At 42.6% G+C, this 25,462-nt stretch overlaps 2 protein-coding genes across 3 annotated transcripts; both read right to left on the reverse strand.

The window, feature by feature from the left end:
- Positions 1–20: 20 nt before the first annotated feature.
- On the reverse strand, positions 21–6,531 carry cipcb (CLOCK-interacting pacemaker b). Its single transcript, XM_080791302.1, has 4 exons — positions 6,323–6,531; positions 5,386–5,605; positions 4,695–4,858; positions 21–3,295 (listed from the first exon to the last, which is right to left on the reverse strand). Exons 1-4 carry the CDS (start codon positions 6,344–6,346, stop codon positions 2,375–2,377), a joined length of 1,329 nt encoding a protein of 442 aa, XP_080647428.1. The 5' UTR covers positions 6,347–6,531; the 3' UTR covers positions 21–2,374.
- Positions 6,532–9,753: 3,222 nt separating this feature from the next.
- Positions 9,754–23,545, reverse strand: LOC308334242 (vascular endothelial growth factor A-like). Of its 2 annotated transcripts, none has more exons than XM_080790883.1 (7): positions 23,401–23,545; positions 17,715–17,748; positions 17,401–17,597; positions 16,761–16,840; positions 16,588–16,623; positions 15,363–15,431; positions 9,754–11,056 (listed from the first exon to the last, which is right to left on the reverse strand). In XM_080790883.1, exons 1-7 carry the CDS (start codon positions 23,449–23,451, stop codon positions 11,035–11,037), a joined length of 489 nt encoding a protein of 162 aa, XP_080647009.1. In that variant the 5' UTR covers positions 23,452–23,545; the 3' UTR covers positions 9,754–11,034. The 2 variants fall into 2 exon arrangements, with proteins under 2 accessions (XP_080647009.1, XP_080647008.1); XM_080790882.1 differs by having other exon boundaries at positions 15,363–15,434.
- Positions 23,546–25,462: the final 1,917 nt, after the last annotated feature.

A 25,462-nucleotide genomic window follows, 5' to 3' on the forward strand; every position in this document is an offset into this window, starting at 1 on the left:
TAGTTTTTCCTTTTCTTTAATCTGACGCATCTGCCCAGTTTCTTGGGTCAGCAACACATAAATAAAACAAGTATCCAACAGCATTTCAAACCTTCGCTTTGACAATTTAACAAGAATTTATTTATATACTCAAAAGCACATTACAAGACCAGAGGAATACAAATCATCCTTTTAAAAGGAAATAATGAAAGGCATCATACACGATCGTAAGCCAGGTGAGTGCGTTGTAATCATCATAATACACCATGCTTAAACTCCATACAATCTTCACATCCTAACACATGAGGTCAATCTGTATGGCTATTTTTTAAATCGCAACACAGACATGAAAAACATATGCGTTATTTATAACACATTGCATTTGCATGGCATAATAAATTATTATAATGCGTGTAGGTTTCATATGAGGTAATAATGTAGGTTTCATATGAGGTAATGAATGAGGTTAATTTAATCAACATGATTTTGCAATGTACTGTATGAATAGCCCATATCAGCTTATATTGTGCTTATAATGCCTTAGAAGACACTTCAAATAAAGTGTAAACCTAAAAAACAGACCGTTGCAGACTGTGTTTCACATGCGCCTCAATAGCTGCCTCAAAGTACCTCTCAGTATAAAATTGCTGGGGAGCTACTCAGTGCAAATCCAAACCCTTTAAACTAATAATATCATGTTTGATATTAAAGGCGTTATTCTACACTGTACACAGTACACACAGTTTTTAAAAAAGAGAAAAGAAACACAAAATTACAATGGAGAAACGCTGTGACACAAACTCTGCACATATTTACAATGGTGAACCACAGTGTTCACTTTCTGTTTGTTATATAAAAAACATACTTGAATGAAACGGTCTTGTTGATGCAGCACTACTGCATTTCCCTAGTGGAATTGTCTTGAGGGCTGTTTTTGCCCGCATCGATTCAGTTTAAAGTTTCTCCCGCAATTCATCATTCCAAATACAAACTCAGAACAGAAACAACTGTACACTTAGTTTGTAACAAGTGATGCAAAATACACACACAATAACGATATCCCCTGCCCTTAAAAAAGACAAAAACAACCCACAAAGTCATAAATAAATAGATTGTGATTAGGAAGTGCAGTCCATACCTCGATGGCCTGGTTAATGCTTGTATGAACCATTTGCTACTACACTCGTAGTAGCAAAGTATTACCAGCATTCCATCAACATGATGGGAATGTTATTTTAGAGAGAATGTGGTGGCCTATCGCAGAACTGTGCCAAACCCATTGAGGACTCAAACCGTTTCCGAATACAGCACGAACCATAATAAGACTTGAGGCACAGTATTCTCCTGTTTTTCGAGATTCAGACTGGTCTGAGCCAACACACTGAAAAGAGAGAATTGAGGCATTATTGGTATCGCCGCGACACGATCCATGTGTCGCATGTGCTTCATCGACACCCATTATTGAGGATTCAATGTTTGGAAGTACACAGTAGTGTTTGGTCTCCCGATGGCAAGCATTACTTCAGCATTCTTCTTGTCATCTCAGAGTCTGAGCACAACAAAACTAATTCCAAATCATGTGTAAGTTGGTTTAGGCAATAATTGATTGAATATTATATGAATATTACATTCATTGAACTGAATATTATATGGATACATTTATAAGGGATGTCTATGGGATTGTCTCAATAGCTATGGGTCTGAGGAACCGGACACATTCATGAATGAGCCCGATATTATGCTCTCGCCGATAAAGCCACATTGTCATTTCAATGACATAAGCATATTTTTGAGTTCTACAGAATTTTCGTTTCTTTTGAAAAGCTGCTCTTGAAGTATCTATACAAGTGCTGTTGAGTTGAAGTGCACCTCAGCATCAATGGGGCTAGAGCTGATTATAATTATCAGATTTTCTTTCAATTTTAGATCCACCAGACACTTTGTGCTGTGCACTTATAAAATAATATCCATCCTCATAGATTTTCATCTACAGAAAGTATTCATCCCGAGGCCAGTGGCGCTTTTCTTTTTTTATTAAAGTCTGCAGTGGCACTATATTAAGTCAGAAACTATAGTCAACCATATGACGCATGGTAAAAATAGCTGACAAAAGTGACGTGTCACCATATTGAAAGTGGTTAAGAGGAAGTCGGTGGAAGGGATGCAGACATGGTCATGGACCACCACACCAACAATGACTGTCCAGTGACTTTCTGAAAGCAGACTGCAGACAGAATATAGGTCACAGCATGCTATGGCTGGCTGCGGGGTGGATTTGTTGTGGGTCATATTACTGCCAGCTCAGCATGTCTTTTGTGAGCTCCAACAACAACCCCCAAACATGCTTTCCCCCAATCTGAGTCTAAAGGATTACCATCTGACCTTTAGTCTAGGTCTAGTCAGTGGTTTGGAGTTGGACACCCTTCTCTTTCTCCCTCTCCCGGTCCTCTTCCTGGAGGCTGCCCTGTAGCCGGACAAAGACGCTACTGTCCCCACTCTGCAAAGTCTGCATTGCCTTGAGGAAGAGCGCGGTTTCTTCCTTGAGTCGGTCCAAGTCCGTCTGAGTGCGGCGGTTCTGCCGGAGCAGCTCCTTGGTTCTGAGTGTGATGTCCAGCAGCCCGGACTTGCTCAGGATGTTGTAAGTGTTGGAGAAACGCTTCCGCTTGGCGTCGGGCTCGCCATCGGTGCATCCGCTGCTGTCCGAGCTGTATTGCTCGGCGGCGGCGCCGATGCAGGGAGCCGCGTCGGGGAGTGGCAGGGCCTCTTCTGGGTCTTCGAAGCAGTACAAGGGAGTGAGACACTGGCTGGGAGACAACCCTGATCGGCTGACGGCAGGCGAGGGCCTCTCACTGGAAGGGCTGCTGCAGCTGCTGCTGTCCGTCAGGGGCGCAGCGAGGCGCCGAAGAAGCAAAGGTGGTACAGCGCCAGGAGACAGACTGGCTGTGGAGGAACTACTGCTAGAGTGAACGGATGGGCCTCTCTGCTGGTGCTTGTGCCTGTGATGAGAACGCTCACGGTGTCTGGAAATGCCACTTTCTCCAGAGCTTGAGGAAGAAGAGGAATAACCGGACGAGGAAGAAGAGGAAGTGGTACTTCTTCCAGAGGAGCCGTGGCCGCCTCCAGGATGGGGTGCGATTTTGGGGTACGACTTGAGGATGGGGAGATACTTCTTGGGGCGTCTGTGTTTGGAGGTGGCCTCCTTAGAGCGAGAGACCACCGGCTGCAGAAACACCACCTGAGGCTGCTGGACCACTGGCTGGACCACCTCCACAGCGGGACTGAACGCCCAGGGCCTCAGAGCAGGCGGGGTCTCAGGCTGTGGAAAAAAGGAAGCACGTGTATGAGCCACGGATATCAAAAGTAACAAATGGCAAATACATGGAGCTATATATTACTAGAGCTAGACTGATACTGGCCTATCACAGACATATTGGTATCAGCATGTATGAAGACTTTTTACTGAACTGATGTCATGTTGATGTCGGAATAGAATGTAGATAAATGCATATACCGTACATTAATTTAGTTTTACTCTTGCTTAAACATTTTAAGATAATAATAAAATAATCAATAATAAAATAGTAACATTTAATATATTTTAAATTATTATAATTAATGGGAGACTACATGCTCAAAACTGCATTGTTCTGCAGTGTTATTACCCTCTTTTATCCCCTCTGAACAGACTGACTGTCCAGAGGCTCTTGGCCTTGATCGTGTGATTAGTGGGTGACCCTGCCCCAGATTTAACCACTCAAGCCCTGACTTTGTCATACAACAATTGCAGAATAATAATAATAAAAGGCTGATATACAAGCTCAGCTCAGCTGTGACCTCTGTAATACTCTTTTGTGTATAATGACATGCCCAAAATACGGACGCCAGGTTTAAGAGTGTAGTTTGAGCTTTGAACGAACTAGAACGTAATGCACCCATGGCTCCACAGGCTCTGTTGCCTTCATCCGAGCAATCACCTCCTTTTTCCCCCTGAGTAGGAATATTTTCTTTGTTCACGCCTCTCGTGAGGAAGATGTGGATAAATATTTGAGCTCGTTACAATAGCTTTCAATCGGGCGAGAAATGTGTGGACACTTGCTACAGTGCACACTCTCTGGTAAAGCTCAGGATGTTTATGCAACCTTGTCTCCATGGCCTTGGATTATGAGCATGTCAAAGCAGAGTTTATTTTGTTGTGGCTGTAACAAAGGGGAACTATAACAAGCCGCCGTGTTTCAAACACTGACTGTATATAAACCGGAAAGTTGTTTCAATCATATCAAGTGAAACGGTATATATATTGTTTTAAGTAAATAGAGACAGTGAGCAGAGAGAGGGCAAAGAGCCAAAGGTCAGATTTGAACCCGGGTCAGCTGTGAGGACTAGTCGCCTCATTTATGTGATACTCGGGTGCCTCCAGAGGCAGAGGAAGTACTACTAGCTATTTCATTGGCTTTTACTTCTTGCACAGACACAGGTCTGTATAATGGCTAATAGGCTATTCAGCGAGAAGTCATGTTGTGCAGGAACATGATCCACCATATATCGCAGTAGTGGTAGGCTTAGTGGGAGGCCTATACAGTATATTTGTGTAATAGACTAGTGCAGGTGAGTTGAAAGCATTGAGTTAATGTCAGAAACTATGCTATACTAGTATACAGTGTGACCCCCTTTCTGTTTGTTCCTGCGTGCGTGCGTGTGTGTGTGTAGTAGAATACCTGTTTGAGTAAGACATTGTTCATGATGATCACAGGAGAAAGGTTGGAGTAGGAGCCCCCCACCACTGCCAGCTGGGAGGGATGCGCTCCAGGACTGGAGCCCACAACAGTCCGGGGAGAGTCCTCCGAGTCGGTGATGTCCAGCGCGATCACTGAGCCCACATCTACAGGTCAGGAAGAAAGTAGGTTACAACCATGTGACACACTGCACAGTGAAGACACAGGAGACTGCGGCGAGGACAGTTAGTGGTGGAAGAAGTACTCAGGATGTTTTACTTGGGTAGAAATACTGTTTAAAACTCAAGGAAAAGTCCTATATTCGAAACGTGTCTAAATCTCTCTCTTTCTCTCTCTCAAAAAAAAGAAGGAAAAAAAAAGAGCAGATCTAGCTCACAAGGTGTCGCATCCATTTTCGAATAGATTAAGTATAAAAGACTCAAGAACGTTTTATGTTTTTGTAATAATAATAAAAATCTACAAAGTAACACTTGATAAAATATTGTAGTGGAGTAAAAACCATTAAGTACAATGTTTGCCTCTGAGATGTGATGGAGTACAACTTATAACATATAAAAGATCCACATACTTAAGTAATGTAAAAGTACTTCAAAATGTTTTACTTAGGTACTGTGCTTGACTTGAGTAAATGTACATAGTTAACCTTCCACTGCTACGGGAGGGCGGAACCAACCTGAGAAACCGGAGTCCCTCTCCGAGTCCGTTCTGGAACGCCCGGAGGACTTCATGGTACGCAGTTTGCCCGTCAACCTGCTGTGGCCCTCGGCCTTCCTCTTGGTGCTCGTCATCCTCGTGTTTGTGTTCCCTGCAGTGCTGTGATGTGTATGTCCTTGTTTCTGGAGCTCACCACCACATGTCTCCATCAGTATCTCCTGACCTAGAAAATGTTGGACCTGGAAGAAACGAGTAGTTGGTCGTTGGTTACAATGGGTGTTGCAGTGGTTGTATGTATGTGAGTGTTATTGCACCAGTGTTTCTTTATTTATTACATTTTAACAACACAAATCTTGTATGGGAGTCCCTGGCACACATTCCTTTCAGATGGGGGTCTGTGGCCAAATACATATTAACTAGGGGGTCTAGTAAGTGGATCCGTTAATTTGACAACTCCATCATCAAATTAAACTGAACTTAAACTGAAATCCATCCAGCCTCTACTGTTTTCTTGTAGCCACGATGTAGAACATGCATTTGGGGGTCTAGTCTACATGAGTTAACATGCATGAGACATGCATGGGTTATGCTCAAAATAATAAACAAAAACAATATGACAAAAGCAAATGACAGAAAACATGCCGTAAACTGGAATACACATAACATAATAGCAGTAGTGTATAGGATCTGCAGTGAGCAGAATATTTTGTTTCTATCCATCTACATATATTAGTAGATAATCTATTTACACACGAATAAAACACAAATAAACAACTGATATCATGGCCACATCAAGCCTGCCTATCTGATTAATTGAAAATGGTGGAACCTGTTATAAACAAGTCACAGTGTAAATGCTTTATCATCGTCCATAACAGTTTTTTAATTGACTTGTGCTTTCGTTTGAAATGTACCCATTCTGCATAATGTGAAATAACATTTTCAATCAATCATACCTTTGTGTGTGTTCCACGATCCATGGTTTCGAAGCAGGAGCAGCGGTAAAGTAACCCAGGACGCTGAGGACGGAGTTAGTTAGTGTGTGCTGTGTGGCTCCTGTGTCTGTGTGTGTGCCAGCGCCAGGCTGTGCCGCAGACGCTGTGTGTGTGCAGTAGTACATGTACAATACACGCTGGAACTCCGTGTTCCGCCGTTCCACGATACAGTCCACGGGACCACCACGGGGCTGTCCTCCTCCGCTCCTCCCCCTGCGGGTGGGGGTGTCGTTCAGACACGGGGCGGGATGCAATGTAACACGCAGCGCCGCGGACTTTCTCCCTAGATTAAAGTGTGATGATGGAAGAATCCCACGATTCTCTCCATACGGAAGGAAGCGTCGTATGCACGTATGGATTGAAAGATAGCTGTGGATTTGTTCCCGACGATCCACAAATAATGTTCCAGACGACCAGTAACAACAACAACAACAACCGAGATCAAGGATATCCTTTTGTACTTCAACGTGCCATATTTGGAAGATAGGGGGCGCGGCCTCGCCCATAGTAGTTGTAGTTATGGCAGCGTCACGGCCTCGCCCCCGCACATTGCCCGCCCACCATGTGCGTTCCATAGTCTCCGATTGGATGGCCCATTTGGCATTAGGCCAGAAAACGTGAGCCAGAGCCACCATCTAAATGTATGGCAAGTTGAGGACATTGTGTCCGCTTTATGATGCACACACACTGAAACACTTCACAGTGCAGGGCAGGCTTTTCCGATGTAGAGTATGTGGAATCCAGTGACGTGGCGTATGTGGAGCGTATAGCGTCCTGGTTGGTACATTACATTGCACATTAACCTTACAGTAAGACGACTAACCGCTGGCGGTGATCACGGTGTGTGCATGTACACTACAGTAGTAAACAGTACACTCCCTCACTGTACCCAGAGTCCTGTGCACGTGCCCAGAGCACAGCACAGCACACACGAGTGCTCAGCTGTACTCAGCTGCAGTACAAAAGGTGTGTGTGCTGCTGTGCAATGTGCCTTAGTACCGCTATCATGCACCCATTCTTTCACAAATCCATCTAGGCTGGGCCTAGATTCTAGGTGTATAAATAATTAGGGAGAAGTTTAATACAATTTGTTCTTAAAAGCAAATTAGACACATTCTTTAAAGTAAAAAATATACTGTGCAGTAGTGTATTTTCTTTATCCAAATAATTGGACTAATTGAAATAGAAAACTGTTGGCGCTTTTGCAAAATATTTAGGTTCCAATTTGAGATATTTAGATAAATCACTCAGTAATGTAATCAGTAATGCATACTATGTAATAAATGATTGCGACTAGGTCACAGATTACTATGAACACCTGTCCGTCAGTCAGGTGATCACGCCTCCATATATGGTTGTCAGTCCATTATGCCTCATGACATCACGCCTCATGACAAGTCACACCACCATATGGCCGTCAGTCCATCACTCCTTGTGACACGCTCCATATATGGCCGTCTCTATATGAAGATCACGACACTGCCCTCATCAAACCCTGGATAGCCATAGGCTACATGGAGAAGAACATAAATCTGCATATGGAGCCGGCCAGCAACTCTACATCTGACCTCAAACCCGTAGATCACCATATAGCCTATGGAGCTGACCTGTTCTGACATTACATATGTTGATCCTTTCCTCTTCGATGTCTCCCTTTTGACCGGTGGACATGTATTACCTGTCCATTCAAAGTTATTAGTGCAGCCGGCGAAAACTAGAGTTCTCAACAGGCACGAAAATTAAGGCCCAGCCCTACCTGGGCCCTCATCAAACCCTGTACACTCAAGACACTGCCCTTGCTGCCACATGCGCCACACGCGCGCGCACACACACACACACACACACACACACACACACACACACACACACACACACACACACACACACACACTCTCGTAATGATAATAGAGTGCACTCAAATGTCTTATCTGTACGAGACAGCGCCATGCCTGATAATGAGTACCCAGCTGTGAGTACATCATGCGACCGAAGTCATTGTTTGAGCACAATAATTACAACAGTAGGCTAATTCCTTGTTTTGTTTTTTCTTAAAGAGGCAGTGCCACAGGCCTATTACTCCTACATAATGATTGGGTATCAGTATATCCAGGGACCCCCCCTCCCTGGATATGGAGGGTGGAGGGTTCTACCAAAAACTGTAATTTTCTGTGTTAAAAGGCTATATTTATGTGGACACAAAACAACAGTCCCTTAACCAGTTGAACCCCAGCAATGCATCCATATTTGTGGAAAACTAAAAACAAAAAATCACAACTTGTAGATCAGTGTAGAACGAAAAGAGAATAGTATCAACTATCAAGAACAAGCAACACCATTCAAAGTAATAGGGCGACTGAATATCGTGGTGGCTGTCCTTTGAAGGCCTGTTTTATACGGTTCCTCAAACCCTGAGTCATTCCACTCAATCCAACTATAGTTAAGTGGTTAAAGATGCAGTACAGTGATTTTTGTACTTGTGGAGTTAACATTATTCTAATAGACCCCCAGGTGTGGTTAGAAATTCAAATATGTCTTCCCTGTGTATTGTTGGTTTCTCAAAAGGCCCAATCGAGGCCCAGGTCAAAAGGCCCAATCGAAATGACAGCAATATAGTGTCAACAACGCTGAAGGCATGACGCCAAAGCACGTACGCTGTGCAGTCTGCTCTGCAGCGTACCATGCCAAATGATAAATAAAATAAAAGTGCCTTAATGGACAGGTCCGTGAGTGCTGGTATTCTCTTTTAGAGATTTAATGTAAAACTGCCCACAACCCCTAGGACAATATGGGTAAATTCACGCATCTGCAGCATCGGTGTTTGACACCAATGTGTGACTGGTTGGGACTGGTTGGGACCGTAGGGCCCCCCCACTTGCAGTCTCCCATCTGCTTGCTTTGCCAATGAAAATAGCAATCTTTTTAAACTGCTTCATAACAACAAATGCTTGTGTAGACATTAGCTTAGACTAGACGAATGAAAACCAGAAATAGTAGGCCTACCACAGCCTCTCCAAGTCCTGGAAAAGATAAATAGGTCACTGTAACCTCTCATGTGGTTCCTAACCATTTTTACCCAGAGCCCCCTGTTCTTACACCTAACAATCCCCCACATGTTCACACTCATGCACGCACGCACACTCACGCATGTTTGTAATACATCGCAATGTGCAATAAAATTACATGCCCAAAGGGATACGGATACCAGGTTGAAAGTGGATAAAAGCAAGCATGTTTAAAAGGGAAACCCTGCCCTAGACTAAACCCCAACACAAAAGTCACAATCAGCATTCTAACACACATTTTATTCAAGCATTAAATTGTAGCATTCCATACCGGTAATTAGTAATTACACAGAGTAGATTAAATAATACATGTGTTCAATGACAGTGCCAATAAATAATATCTTCATGACATGATGACACTTGGACACAACAAGACACAATAAGTGTCATATTAGCATGCCATCAGTATGCAGCAATTTCTTCTAATAATTGTCTCCACCAGGCCGAAGGCATGGGGAGAGAGTATATATGTTTTGCACTCAGTCCGTGTGTGTGTCCGTCCGTCGGTGTACAGCTAATCAAATTTTGCACGTACACTCCCTGGATGCCAACGACCTCTGCACAAAACTTTCCAGAACGGCCTGTTATAGCGCCACCAGGAGGCCGACTTTTGAATTTTTTTTGGATATTACTCCGCTAGATTCTGTCCAAAAAACCCGCAAATAGTTACACACTATCTCTATAATCATGTGTTCAAGCCGGATCTGTCTGATATTTCATATTCCATCCGAATTGGCTAACATTGGCTTTCAAAGTTTGCAGGATTGGCCCCTTTGGAACAAAAAGCCTCAAATCATGAACGCAGCGTGTAATTTACGTGAAATCTTTCAAGGACTTTCCTACTAGGCTGAGGAATATATCCCACCCTTTTCACATTGGCCTGTTATAGCGCCACCAACAGGTGGAGTTTTGCCAAACACATTTTTGGAACAAAATGCCTCAAATCATCCAATTGCCATCCAAGGCATAAGAAGAAATGGCACCCTTTTCACATTGGCCTATTATAGCGCCACCAGGGGGCCACAACCTGACCTGCCCTCGTGGAGACCTGTGCCCCGAGGGGCACTTTATCTAGTTTTCTTTCCTATATTATTATCTTTTTTTAATGAAAATGACTCTGAACTGTTTTGGTAATTTCATCAGCAGCAGTCTGGGTCAAACTGGTGTGAATTGGTAGGTCGGGGGTAGTGAGACAATTAAGTGTTGTCCATATAGTGACTGTCCAGCAAAAGCCTTGGAGCAGGACAGGGAGGAGGACCTACAGTACATACTCCCTCAACCTGAATGACTGTCAACTGTAGAAATAATGTACATTTTAATTTAAACCATGTCTGGAGACATGAATACATGGTGCATACATGGATGTGAATAAACAGCATAACGTTGTAGAAAGCCATGCATGGTTGACCAGTGTGTGTGTGTGTGTGTGTGTGTGTGTGTGTGTGTGTGTGTGTGTGTGTGTGTGTGTGTGTGTGTGTGTGTGTGTGTGTGTGTGTGTGTGTGTGTGTGTGTGTGTGTGTGTGTGTGTGTGTGTGTACGTGCGTGTGAGACCGGTCCAAAGAGCTGTTGTTTCTTCACGTTGAACAGACGTCAGGATCAATCAACATCGTCCTAGGGGGGTGGGTGCTGACACCTGATGTACACAATCAGACAAACACAGGTTACAACAGGACTGCAGTGCTATCACTACTACTACACTGTTAAATCCTAAACTGAAGACCCATAATGTTATTGTGCACATTGCACAAAGTTTTAATGTGCCATACGGCACCTCATTGTGTGCCATACGGTACACAATGAGGTTTGGCTAGCAATGTTTTCATTATTTAAGCAGGAAAATGTTCAGTTATGACATATGGCCAAAGCTGTGAACAGACAATTGGTGTTGACACTGGTATGGTCCTGAAATAAATAAATAAAACAATAAAATATAAAACAAAAATGATACACAACAATCTACTAATTTAAAAAAGGACATTCTACTAATCTACTAATTTTAAAAAGGCCATTATAAAAGGGATTTCCTGAATAAGCGCATTTTCAGAATCTATTCTGTAAATGCAGCCTTGCCCTCAATGCCCTCAGTGCCTGTACACCTGACTAACTACCTAAAAAAAGTGAGCCACACCCACAGCCACAATACTAGAGGGAGCGAGAACAACGATCTGGTACCACCCACTTTCAAAACAAATATTGGTAAATTCTCCTTCTAGAGCACTGCCACTCAAGCGTGGAATGCCCTGACCCCTTCCCTCAAAAAATGCAGGTGACTTGCATCTTTTAAAACAGGCCTGAAAATCCACCTTTCAGCAGGCCCAAGGGAGAGGAAATGATCACCCACCTTTCCCGCAAGGACTTGTTTTGGTGCTATCCCTTTTGGATTATAAGTGTTTAACTGTACTATGTTGCTGTTAGATTTCTGTCTAATAAACTATCCAATCATTCAAACCCCAGAAGGTAAACAGGTAAAGCAAACAAAAGCTAGAGTGTATGAGCACCTCGCTGAGAATAATCATCAGATAACACAAAAACATAAAATGTTCATTACTTCAGATGTCTCTATCTGACAACAAGACCAGTAAACCATTGTTTGCGAGAGGAACACAAGACCAGGAGGCAAATAACTGGAGGAACGCCAGCTTAACGAGGCCACGGGTGACGCCATCAAGTCCCATTACAACAGGCAGACGGCAGAGTCATTTGGCTAACTGTAAAGTAGCCTTGCCGAGCCATGAGGCCCATAGGGCAGAATCTCCTGTTTCTGTAGCGTGAGGCAGCTTGATGTACAAGTACACCCCCTGGACATGTCACATATCGCTAGTAATTTACCCCCAATCCAACCCTTGATGCTGAGTGTCAAGCAGGGAGGCATTGGGTCCCATTTCTACAGTCTTTGGTATGACCCGGCTGGGGATTGAACCCCAACCTCCCAGTCTCAGGGCGGACACTCTAACCACAAGGCCACTGAGCTGGTTGGCTAACTGTGACTCAAGCTTATTATCGCCATTGCTCAATGGACTCAGAAGCAACAGGGGGCACCCCCCCACCAAATCATCACAGAGAAGAATGTTCATACACTTTTACAAAAACAAAACAAAATCACAAGCAACAGGGGGCACCCCTCCACCAAATCATCACAGAGAAGAATGTTCATACACTTTTACAAAAACAAAACAAAATGTGCTCGATGATGGAGTCTGGCTGTAACCATATACAGTAGGTGTCACCAGCCTCTTAATTGAGCCTTTGTCCCGAGTAGCCGTTGCCATGTATAACAGCTAATGGGGAAGCTGAATAAACTGAGTAAACTAAACCAAGACGCTTCCATGCTTTAAAGTTTAAATAATAAACTAAAGCCTACTTTATTCTCTGTAGCATGAAGGCGTTTGCCTTCATGCTTGCCGACAAGAAATAATCTTCAAGCTAACAATGCATTAGCTAAACTAGGAGATTGGATCTTGTCTTGTCTTGTCATTTTTGGAATAGAGTTTAAGTGGGAGGGCAACGGTTGCACAGCGGTTATCTATCTATCTATCTAGTTGACACAGTTGGTGGCACCCTTCCTGTGTTTTCTCCTTCGGCCCTGCTCTGTGGGAGCTACTGTACCGTTAGTCAGCCATGATAAAACACCCTTCCCTACACAGCTCTCCTCAACGCAAAGCCAAATTTATAGTCCGTCATATGATGGCGTCTCTTGTCGACAAGAACCACTTTTTCTAATGATTTAACACCATGTCACGAGACGTTGGCCTGAAGAGACACCACTATGCAATGGAGTATTAATTAAGCTTAAGACAAAGACAATGGCGCAATGTTCCAGGGCCGCGGTGACTGAGCCAATTTCTCTGTCCGTGTTACATAATATGCTTCGGGTTAAAATAGGGCAGGCTTTCCGTGAACCACACGACAGGACATTATGTCTGTCTGAGCTGAATTCCTCAATTAATTCTGCGGGTTCAGGCTGGGTTTAGATTTATATTCTTGAGATAAAGAGAATCATCTTTGGTCTGCTCAAAGACCAGATAAGATTGTTTCAAGTTCCAAAAGTGGGTATAATACTGACAGGAAAGTAGAATGCCGTATTATGAATCCATCAGTACACCCTGGGCTTTATCAGGAAGAATCAGAATAACAAGTAGGCCTAGATGTAGATAACAGACTGTATCTGCTTTGACATTTAAGCAATATCACAGGGAGGAGGAGTGCTGTCAACACTGCTGTGATTTGGTCAACGGCACAAGGCCACAGGCCGCTTTTCTTTCCTTTTGCTGTACTCTTCTTCCTTTTATGTATATACCCTACGGGCCCATTTGGGTCAATTTTTCACACTCTCAGAGTCATAGTGGCATTGAGAAATGTTTTGTTTGATTCTAAATATTGGGCATCCTTGGACACAAACACAACATGGCCATCTGTGGCCACTAGATCATAATGCATGTCTGCCAAGAAGGACAGCTGAGAGGTAATGTGACACGGCTGCACCGTCTCATCCCACTGCACAAACAGTGCTTAAAGTACCCACACATGTCTGAATGTTGAAGCCAAAAGCCTGATTCATACTGTTGTCGGTGTCACAAGGGATTAATTAAGCAAGCATATTTTATACTTTGGTGCAGGATGATTGTAAAGCGACTACATGAGAAACTGATGTTAAAGTCGCTGAGAGGCGATGGGATGGGCCAGGTTGTCAGACGCGCTCTGCTCCACAAAAAAAAAGGAATTCACTGGATCCAAAACAATGCGTTTAAGGGGTTTATTAAAGTAATGCTCAAACATAAATCCAAGTAATCACAGCGATCAACGTAAATAAAGCAAAATAAAGCGGTCAACAAAAAGTATGGCGTCCCACACACCCCCTCTCTCTCACTGTGTGTCAGCCAGGTGAACAGGCCACCTTCTTGAGTGAACCAGATCCGCCCCTATGCCCATCAATCAATCACATTAACACCAGTGACAGTCCATTCATTTCATTGACCAACATATTACCAGAATCCAATTCATGGCTCCTACAATGATGTTGCTCATCACAAATGACAGATTTCCAAGTTAATAACGCGATGTATCGTAAATCGATTTCAATCGATTCAAACAGGTGACAATTTAAAGCGATTTAATAAATAAAGAAATTACTTTTGGCTTTTGGAGGGAAATGAAATAGACTGCAGTCACTTTCATCTTAACTTAGAGCACTGCAGAGGGGAGGTGTGTGTGTGTGTGTGTGTGTGTGTGTGTGACTGTGTGTGTGTGTGTGTGTGTGTGTGTGTGTGTGTGTGTGTGTGTGTGTGTGTGTGTGTGTGTGTGTGTGTGTGTGTGTGTGTGTGTGTGTGTGTGTCTGTGACCAGCTGATGCTTGTTTACATGAAAAGTATGGTACTTTTGCAATGTAGTTAAGTAAAAGTTGTGAAAATGTGGTACTGTACATGTGAGATTAATAGCTGGGGGGGGATGTAAGAGGAAAAAAAAGAAATCAGTTTTCAGTCATTTGTCTGGAAAATTAATTTGTGTGACAAATCTGTTATTTGTGACAAGCAACAGTCTTCACTGTGTGAAGGGGTTGTGAGTGCGTGAGTGTGCGACCGTGCTTGCGTGCGTGACTATATCGTCGGGTGTGTCGGATGTAAACCTCATGTGTCCAAAACTGTACATTTTTAGGATTCAAATGCAAAAATATCAAAAGTAGCAGTTCGAAACATGGCCGTGTGGATGCTTTTGATGCTTCTGTGTGACGCTGCATGTAGAATGATCACATAGGCGTTGTAGGGTATTAATTTAGGAAAAAAGTAAAACACAAAAAGTTAGAATATAGAGATAAGAGGTTTCTGCCTGACAGCAACGATATGTGAGAGCAAGAGAAATAGAAGATACAGACAGATAGATACAGAAAGAGTGTGTGAAGGACAGTATGATCCAACTCATGCAGATAAATCATCTCTTTCTTACTTGCCACAGTCTTTTAGTTTTTTCCTGTGTTTCCTCCTCCTCCTCGGTCTGTTCCTCACAGACTGACTGCTGCTGGGAATCAATAAACATAATAAATATAAATGTACAGAACTCTGAAGAATGATGATGCTGCATGATATGAGTCCTTTGTCATGCATTTGCTGGTGGTTACAGCTAAACAAACTAAGAGGAATGCGAGCACACCTTCTGTCAAAATGAACGATACAACAAACCTGCCAGGCTGCCAGGTGCACGGCCATAACTCTATGTGCACGGCTCCAAAGAGTTCAACATAAAGAGAATGATGCTAGCTCTCAAGTTCTGAAAGCTGAAAGCCTTCGGGTACTTCTTTATTTTAATATACTGTAAGAGAGGCAATATAACAAATCGGACGTGCTACAGTATGCTCTACACTGTTTGTTTTGTCATGTTGATGTCAGGGCCGGTTTTAGCCTGCCCCAGGAGGGACTAATATATGGGGGGATATCATCATATCAGTTTATCCATCTATCTATCTTCTCCTTCTTTGACCAACAGTAACCCAATTTCCATCAAGACCACAGTATCTGACCACAGCACTGATGGCACACAGTGTTCAGCCGGGTCTAAATTCCTCTAAAAATGCTGCCCACCCAATCAGAAATGATAAATGGGTTGGCAGAGGAAGTGTAGCGCCCAGGATTACATTAGATAATTGGCGCTGGGTGATAAGAAAAAACTGGGTTACAAAATCGTGGGATAAAAATAAAAAATAAATTAAAAAAAGATAAATGGTTCAGCTATTTTGTGGTATTTTTTTATATCGGCTAAAAATAAATATTCCCAATAACTTGGTTTGGTGCCCCCCCCCCCTACAAACAAGCCTGTTGGCATCATTCTCTTTACTCTTTCATTCTCTTTACAGTTGTTTTAGTGGTCATACATCATGCAAAAACTGTTATACAATTGGCAGAAATATGCTTTGCAGAAAAAAATATACTGTATCTTTCAAAACTCTATGTAGAGTGGATGAAATTGTATGCTTAACCCATTTAGACCTGAGGCAGGGAGGCTGCTAAATCGTGACCTAAGTTTTCAGGAAAAACTTCAATTCTTTTATAATTGTGTTTACATGACTCCTGTGTCCAAAATGTATTTACGCGTTAGAATCATACTGCAAATGTGAACTAAATTTATTTAGGAAACTATTTTGCATTGAGATATCCAGAAATGTCTTTCTACTCACCTTCGACTATTCATATGTATTAATTGCCGCCGGGGTCTGAAAAAGAGCAGAAAACAATTAATGTAGGTTACTTAACTTACTTATGGTCTGCATTGGCAGGTTCTTCTCATAGGGAAATAACTTGTAAATGGCATTTGAGGGATTGTTCCCAGGTGGTATTCATCAGCACCTACCTGCACTCACATTCCTCGTGCTCCACAAAGGTGAGCTCCACATAATGTCCGGATCTCTCAGATGGAGTAATCCTCAACAGCTACGACGGGAAGGACAAGGAGAAGTTCTACGAAACTATCCCACAAATCTATGCAAAAAGCTCACACAAAAAAAAAGCTCACACCGACATGCTCTTCATCATTGCAAGCTCAGAATGTGTTGCCACCACTGTTTTCATACTGTAATGTTCTTAACGGAGCCATGCAGGCTGAAAACCGTGGCAGTCTGAGCCATTTAGCGCCATCTAGTGGCAGCAGGGAAGGAGTTTTAAGTTAAGTGCTGATCTGATACTGTGCATTCAAGTGAAACGTGGAAGGTATCAATTTTATAATGTGTGAGGGTGACTGACCGTTAAAGCAGTGGTTATCAAAGTGGACCACTAAACGACCAGCTAGGGGTCCTTGAGTGGTACAAATGTACAAATGGAACCAAATAGACCTGTCCATTTGGTTCCATTTGTGCACTGTCGGAGTTAAATGAATACTGAAGATTTTACATTTTAGATTGGGGTCCCAGCGATAAATAATCATATCAAAATGGGGTCCGTGGCCTAACTAACTGGGGTTCCTTGAGAAACCCTTCGTTACAGTACTCACACACCTGCAGAGTGATGTTGCGTATGAGTGTTGGCTGGCACTCCAGGTTGGCATCTCCGCAGCAGCCAGAACATCGCCAAAGTGGAACACAGGCGGGGCTAAACATATGCTCCACCCCTCCCGGGTACTCCTGCTCTACATCCACCAATCGCTCCATGGGACGACACATGCTCCGCCTCCACACCTCATGGAACAGCACTACTGCAACGATGGCAGAGGAGGAACTCTCTCATTATTACTCAATTCACATTTAGGGGCGGCGCTGATGATTAATGCATGATGATAATTATGTAATTATTATGTATCCATGGTCCTTACTTTTTGGGGGGACTTCTGATGAAGGGAGGGATTCCTGTATTATGTACACCAAAACAAGAAAGAATAATCTTTAAACACATTCATTCTTCCTTTATATCCGGGTAATAATCTGACACAAGCCCCTATGTGACTGTCCAATGAACAGAGCACAGTACAGAGATCTGTGAGATGAGATGAACATGCTTATACTGTAACTGAGAGGAGCAGTATGATTTGCAATTGAAGACCGCCCTCTGGTGGCAAAGGTAATACTAACCGTGTGCTACTAGGAGGTATGAGTTGTTGTTTAATAGGTAATGAGAAATGACTAATGAATAATGACTATAAACATAATTCAAATGATGCCAATCGATTTGAAATCTGCAGTATTTATAGTGACAATAATTCAATAACTTTTGAGTAGTTTAAACAGTATGTTATATCATTGTTATATGTTGTCAGACTACCAAAAGCATCAATAATACGAATAAATCGATTTTCAGGCAAAGACTGCACTTCAAATAATACCAACAAGGGTGTGTTGTAATATGTTTGCGTGCACACACACACACGCACACGCACACACGCACACACACACACACACACACACACACACACACACACACACACACACACACACAATCAAAGCCATGAACAAGCAACTACAGTATAGCTGTCAGGTCAAATGTTTTCGAGCAGTAATAACTCTTTCCTCCCAACAGATCACACAGCTGTTTTCATTACTTCTAGGGTCAAACCTGCACATATATTGTAACTTATATACTGCATATATGTAACTATAATTCTCTCTCTCTCTCTCTCTCTCTCTCTCTCTGTCTCCGTCTCTCTCTCTCTCGTTGTCTTATTTCTAAATGTCACATCCATTTTCTATGAACTTTCTTCTGGTGACTAATACAGGAGATACCACAGATAATATGTAGCAATATCTCTCTCTCTCTCCCTCATTATATGTTTTCTAAATGTCACATTAGATTTCTGTGAACTTTCTTCTGCTTAAGGTGACTAATACAAACAGGACCCATCTGGGCGTGTTTCGTCTGATCTAATAAGGCAAACCATGCATCCTAGAGACACGCAGGAGGCCATAATTAGATCCTTCTATTCATTCTATATAGGATACAATTTCAGTTTTGTTCAAAGTCTGACGCCTCTGTGTATTCCAGTCAAGGCCCACGCAGTCTTTGTGTTTCCTGAACTCCAGATGAGATCAAATGTGACTTTCTGGCCACGATCAGGCAATGAAGTTGTTTTCAATTCATAAATTTGTTTTCAATTCATAAATTTGTTTTCAATTCATAAAAAGACAGATTTACATGAGTCTGTGTTTCCTGAACTCCAGATGAGATCAAACGTGACTTTCTGGCCACGATCAGGCAATGAAGTTGTTTTCAATTCATAAAAAGACAGATTTACATGAGTCTGTGTTTCCTGAACTCCAGATGAGATCAAACGTGACTTTCTGGCCACGATCAGGCAATGAAGTTGTTTTCAATTCATAAAAAGACAGATTTACATGAGATCAGGAATGACTGTTTCTGTCTCAGAGTGAAGCTGGGAAGGGGGTTTGATTACTTGCAACGATACAGCACTAAATAACTCATTATCCATCTTCAAAGGAGTAAAGTTGCAGCTCCCACTGGGGGGAGTTGACCTTTAAGGGTCATTGTATACATTCTCTGAGGATACCGCGCTGTGTATATCCACACATCATGGTCTCTACTAGACTAGAGTATAAAGTTCTCAACAGGCCTGATAATTAAGGCCCTAACTCTGAGCCAAGGCCCGGCCCGAGTAATTAGCATAGATTTTAGGCCCAACCTGGCCCTAAAGCGTCGGGTCGGGTCGAGTTTGGGCAGAATTTGAGAACTCTATACAGAGTAAAAGTGAAATGCCAGTCAGCACCATCTTCATGATATATATAAATACACAAACAGACAGAACAGAACTATTATTTCTATATATATTCTTTTTTTTAAGATTTATTTCTTCATGGAGCCGCCCTGACGTTTTTGGGCCGGGTCGGGTTCGGGCAGGGTTTGAGAACTCTAGACTAGAGTAGAGTTCAATATAGAGTTCAGTCATAGCAGATGGTGTTCACCACTGGTTCTCAGGTTAACATCTCGGAGAGGGTATGAAAGAAACCAAATCGACCTGATAACACTGAGGACATTACAATATAGATTGAGGTCCCAAAGATAAATTGTAATTTGTAGCACATGGGGTCTGTGGTTTAATGCATATCAAGCTGACCTTTAAAAAGGTTGAGAATCACTGGTCTGCAACCCAAATCTACACTGAAAAATCCTCATTGCCCATTTAACTCAGTTCCATTTGTACCGTCTCTGAAATTACAGACCTATTGACACAATGTTGATAAACAGTGGTGTGTACAGTATATGACTGTGCTCTGCATAGCACCCCCCCTTCTTAAGGGGTCAAGGGTCAGAGGGCATTATAGGAAAAAGGAAACACCTGGGAGACGTGTCTAGCATCACACCCACACACCCATGGGACCATGCAGCCTAAGGGAGCTGTGGCCTCTCTGTACAAACCAGCTGGAAGATGCATGGTTCAACATGTTAAAATAACTCTGATATATTGAAACTCAGATATATTCGGGAGCGACACCGTCGTGTAAGAAAGTATAGAGTAGGATTAAGAAGATCACAACTTGTTTGAGAGAATCCAGACATTTACATTTTCATTGAAGCCAGTTATAGACCTAGCAGCCTAGACGATGTTCTTATACAAAGCTCCAGCTGGGGAGCAGCTAAGCAGGCCAGATTAATGTGTTCTGAGGAGAATAAAGGGAATACAACTGCCTCCAACTTACTCAACATAAAGAGTTGTTGTACCGTCTTGTTTGAGCTTAATTGTTTATCACATCACTCTCATTCTTCAATATAGCCTATATAATAGCTGTTTCTCCACCAGGGATCCAAATACTTTTTTGAGACATTGAGGGCTGTATTTTGCGTGTCTTAAGTACAAGGTCTTATTCCCTAACTTGAGTAAACTAAAGACCTGGAGGCGTGGTCAATGCTCTTTGGCCACTCAGAATAGCCAAATGGCATTGATCACGCCTCCAGGTCTTAAGTTTACTCAAGTTAGGGAATAAGACCTGGTGCTTAAGACACGCAAAATACAGCCCTGAGAGTGTACAACTATTAGATACACTCAGATTTAAATTGACACTGAATGGACTAAATGTATGAATGAATGAATGAACCATTGTAAAGCGCTTTGAGCACTTGGAAAAGCGCTATAAAAATGCAATTCATTATTATTATCATTATTAAATGGACACTTTCCAGTATAAATTGGGGTCAGAGATAATTTCCCCCGCCTAATAACAAGTTCAGAGTGTTTGCACTGAAAATGAATTGGTTCAGAAGAACCATGAAAGTTGGTTCTGAACTGGAACCAAAAAAGGGTTCCTTGAAAGCAAGAATCTAGAACGGAACCAGTTCTAGAACCAAAGTTCTTTTGGTGGAACAGGAGCCTGATAGATTGTGACATCTTGGCTGGGGTACTGCAAGGGCACACCCTACTGTAGCCCTCTTCGTCATAGTCCTGGACTACGCGCTAAGGAAGGCCATCAGTGGATGAGAGCACGATCTTGGCCTCACCATAATACCGCAAGGAGGTATTGGGAAAGGAGTCCAGACAGACCTGGACTATGCGGACGGCATCAGCCTGCTCTCCGACCACGTGGAACAAGCTCAGGAAAACTCCTAACCAGAGTTGAGGCAGAGTGTGCCAAGGTTGGTCTTCGGGCTGAATGCCAAGAAAACTGATGTTATCAACTATAACTATCACTTTGGAACATCCATCTCTGACAACAACAGAAGGCACTACTAAGGAAGTCAAGGATTCAAGTACCTAGGCTCATGGGTCAACTCAACTGAACAAGATCTTAAAGTGAGGAAGGCACTTGCATGGAGGGGCCGGCCAGCATATGGAACTCCAATCTCCCCCGTTAAATCAAGCTCAGCTTCTATACGGTAGAGTCTGTTCTCCTATACGGCAGTGAATGCTGGACACTGAAGCCAACCTTGCAGAAGTATAGATAGGTGCTACACCAGAATGTTACCAACATGAATCTGTATGATGGAATGCCAAGGGTGAGCCAGAAAATACCATCCAGGAGAATGAGACTAGCAGGACACTGCCAAAGACACCAATTTTGCGTGTCTTAAGTACCAGGTCTTATTACTTAACTTAAGACCTGGAGGCGTGGCCAATGCTCTTTGGACACTCAGAATAGCCAAATGGCATTGATCACGCCTCCAGGTCTTAAGTTAAGTAATAAGACCTGGTACTTAAGACACGCAAAATACAGCCCCAAGAGTTTCCAGCCAGCAAGTTAGTGCTGTGGGAACCAACACACGGGCACGGCCGCACAGGTCACGAGAACGTCCAACATTAACATATGTGGATGTACTCAAGAAAGGCAAAGCACCAACGAACTGGCCAGATCTATATGGAGAACCGGGATGACTGGAAGCAACGATGGAGGGCTCGTCTCAGGACGACCTAGAGAGAGTATCTGTCTCTCCAGCTCTTTAATAAACAGAAAATTAAATGTTTTGAGGGTTGCAGATTTCAGCCAATCAGGAGAGACTACCCATGTATCAGCTTCAGTACTGCAGTATCAGTTTGTCTGCTCATTTCTTTGTGTCAACACTCATCACTTCCACTTCCACAATTGCACTTGTTTGTCCTGCAGTATCCTGTATGGCTTCTCTGCATGAAATTGGTATCCTGACCCGAAAATGCTTTTTTTTTTTTTTACTAAAGAGCTGGGGAAACAGACCTATAGGCCTATGTTACTGTAAAAAATAATCTACTATCTACTATCAGAATACAGAATCATTTAACAAATAAATGATAATAAATGAATAGAAATCACTACCCCTATGGGTAGGCTACCCTATACCTTTAATTTGTCATGGTCCATTCAATTGCATATCAAAACTGGGTGTCCTTGTATAGCCCACTGAAAGAAGTTCAGAATAGGTCTAGGCCCCTAATTTAACCTCTAAATCTTGAACTGGATCTAAACATGCAGAGTTCCTGGCCCAGCTGGACCCTGCTGCCTGCAGCTGCCTGCTGCTGCAAAGGCCAGTTGTGTAAATATGTGCGCACATGAATGATAGCTAGCATATAGTCACTGTAAACAGCTTGTACATTCAATTGAACACGACACAACAGACAACACAACAAGAGTGCCTTAAAATGTGCCACACAGTCATTCAATATTAAGCTGCAAAGGTCTCTGTTAAAATGCTAAGGGTTGTGGTTATTCCCCCAGAAGGCTATTCAAATGTGACTCCAATTATATCTTCGTATTTCACGTGAAGTGCTCATCATAAGAGTCACAAGGAGAAAGAGAAGTCAAGGCGTAAGAAACGATTTCAAGAACTAATAAGACCGAGATGAATGTTTTACCAGATTTTAGAGATGAGCAATTCAATCAAATCTACTAATCATTTACACATGGGCTATACATTAAGCACTATAGCCTACTGCATGGTATTTAATCCCTCATGTAGGCCTACTGTAGGCCTAGCTATCCATACGCATTAAAGCTAACGATTCAAGCTCTGCATAGTTGTAGTTTTACGTTTTCAATGTCCCATTATATAAAATATTATAAAGTTTGCATGTTGCAGAGTTGGCCTACCTGCGCAGGTATCAGTTGCAGGAGAACTGCGACGCCGATGAAACTTTTCATTCTACCAAAAACAAATGGGCTCAGGGCATCACCAGCTTTGAAAGTAGGCCTATAGGCTAAAAAAAGAAAGAAAAGAAAAATAAATAAAGGTCAAAAGTAACGGAAAAGCTGGACGTATTTATGGGTCCAGATGAGAGGAGAGGCGCATTTTCTCTCTGCGCTCCTAGCGAGAGCGCGCACGAGGGCTGCGCGTCACAGCGGAGCATCAGTAGGCTAAAATAATCAACCCTCTGGCGCACAGCCTCTTTCTCTATGTACACCCCCCTCTATATGTACACCCCCCCCCCCCCCACACACACACACACACACACACACACACTTTCAAACTTATAGCGACGGTGCACTTAAAACATAGCAGTGGGCGTGGTTTTCTGGTTACACTGAAACATCGGCCATTCATACGTTTATAGATTATAGAAATGAAAACGTTTTTGTTATATCAAAAAATATCACTTACCCCACCTTTAAGACTATAAAGACAGACAGATCTATTCCGAGAAACCATTTGTATGTGTTTTCAAACATGTGAAATATGTGTATTTTCTGATGTTTTAACAATTAATCTTTATTTCAGACTATAGTCCATATGAAAAACTGTTACTTACGGACCGTGCCCTGTGAGCTGAAGCAGAAGCAACTATTCCCCCCCCCCCCCCCCTTCATTTAAACATTTATAATCAGGGCTTATTATTTGAAAACTTGTCCACTTTGGGACTCACTGATGGAGCCAAGCATCCAACATATAGGCTGGATGGGATGGATATAGGGATCCATCCCTTGATTCTCTGCCCTCGGTCATCATGCCGATTACAATTCTTAAATATATAAGACGGAGGGGTCGGGGTCACACATCACTCTCTAACTAAACCCTCCATTTGGGATGTGGCTTTACCAGCTGAGATTACACTGTTTATAATACCCAGGCCCCCAGATGGTGATGTGTATGGTCTGGGCACCAGGTTACGAATCTGAGGTTATCATCTCTGCCGTTCCAAATATGAGCAGAATGTCTGTGAAAGAGCCTCCTTCATTCCTGACTAAGCTGTGTTTATGCACTGTCATGTTCGCAAAAGATAACATGTCTGCCTTCATTAGTGATGATGGTCTATTTTATTATTATGCCTTTGACAAAACGTTCCTTTACATGATTGACTTACATTATATAGCTACATATTGGACTCATTGTGGTGAAAAAAGGGCATTGTTCCACTTTAATTTAGTCATATGCCGATACCATCATTAGTGATGGATTTTATTTTAACTTTTTGTCACTGACAAAACACTGCTCTATATGATTTACTTACATAATAAGTACATTCACCCCATTTATAAGTCATTGGCATCATTGTGGTTAATTTTTATCTTTTTCTGCAAACTGGGCATTGGTCCAGGACAGGTCCAGCGGAGTCCACTCTGATTTACAGTCAAGCACCCGATGCCAACTCTCGACGATGTTCTTTATTACAACCAGGTGCTTCATGTGAGTGCCACTCCTTATTATGGAATAGCCATGTTGGTTCAGCTCACAGCACACGACTCATAAGTAAGGCAGTGCCAACCCCCATCGTACATTTATTACAAAGGTCTCAGATGTGTTTTTACAGCCTTGGTGATTTACAGACCAATTAGGGCTGGTGTGTTTTATAAAACAGCGTCTGCAGAGAAGATAACGTAGACGGATGATGCCAGGCCCCCCACACACTGACTGCGATACTTGGCCTTTTTAAGCCTCATTTATATACTGTAGGGTGGCGGACTGTTTTGCTTGCAAAAAAGAACAGATCGACAAGCTAACAATATGTTGCTTCACAATGCATTGTTAGTTTGCAGATCTGTTGTTTTTAGGTGCCATATTTTCCTAACCTTGCACATGACTTTGATGAATTTATAAATAATGAATAGGGCATGTGAGAAGTCATACATGCAGATGTGGTGTGGTGTGTGCGTGTTTGCAAGTTGACAAATCTTCACGGCCAAGAAAATGCAACATCCCTACTGGTGTACTATATAA

This window comes from Protomyctophum bolini (genome assembly GCF_963924005.1).
Source record: "Protomyctophum bolini genome assembly, chromosome: 19".
NCBI classification, from domain to species: domain Eukaryota; kingdom Metazoa; phylum Chordata; class Actinopteri; order Myctophiformes; family Myctophidae; genus Protomyctophum; species Protomyctophum bolini.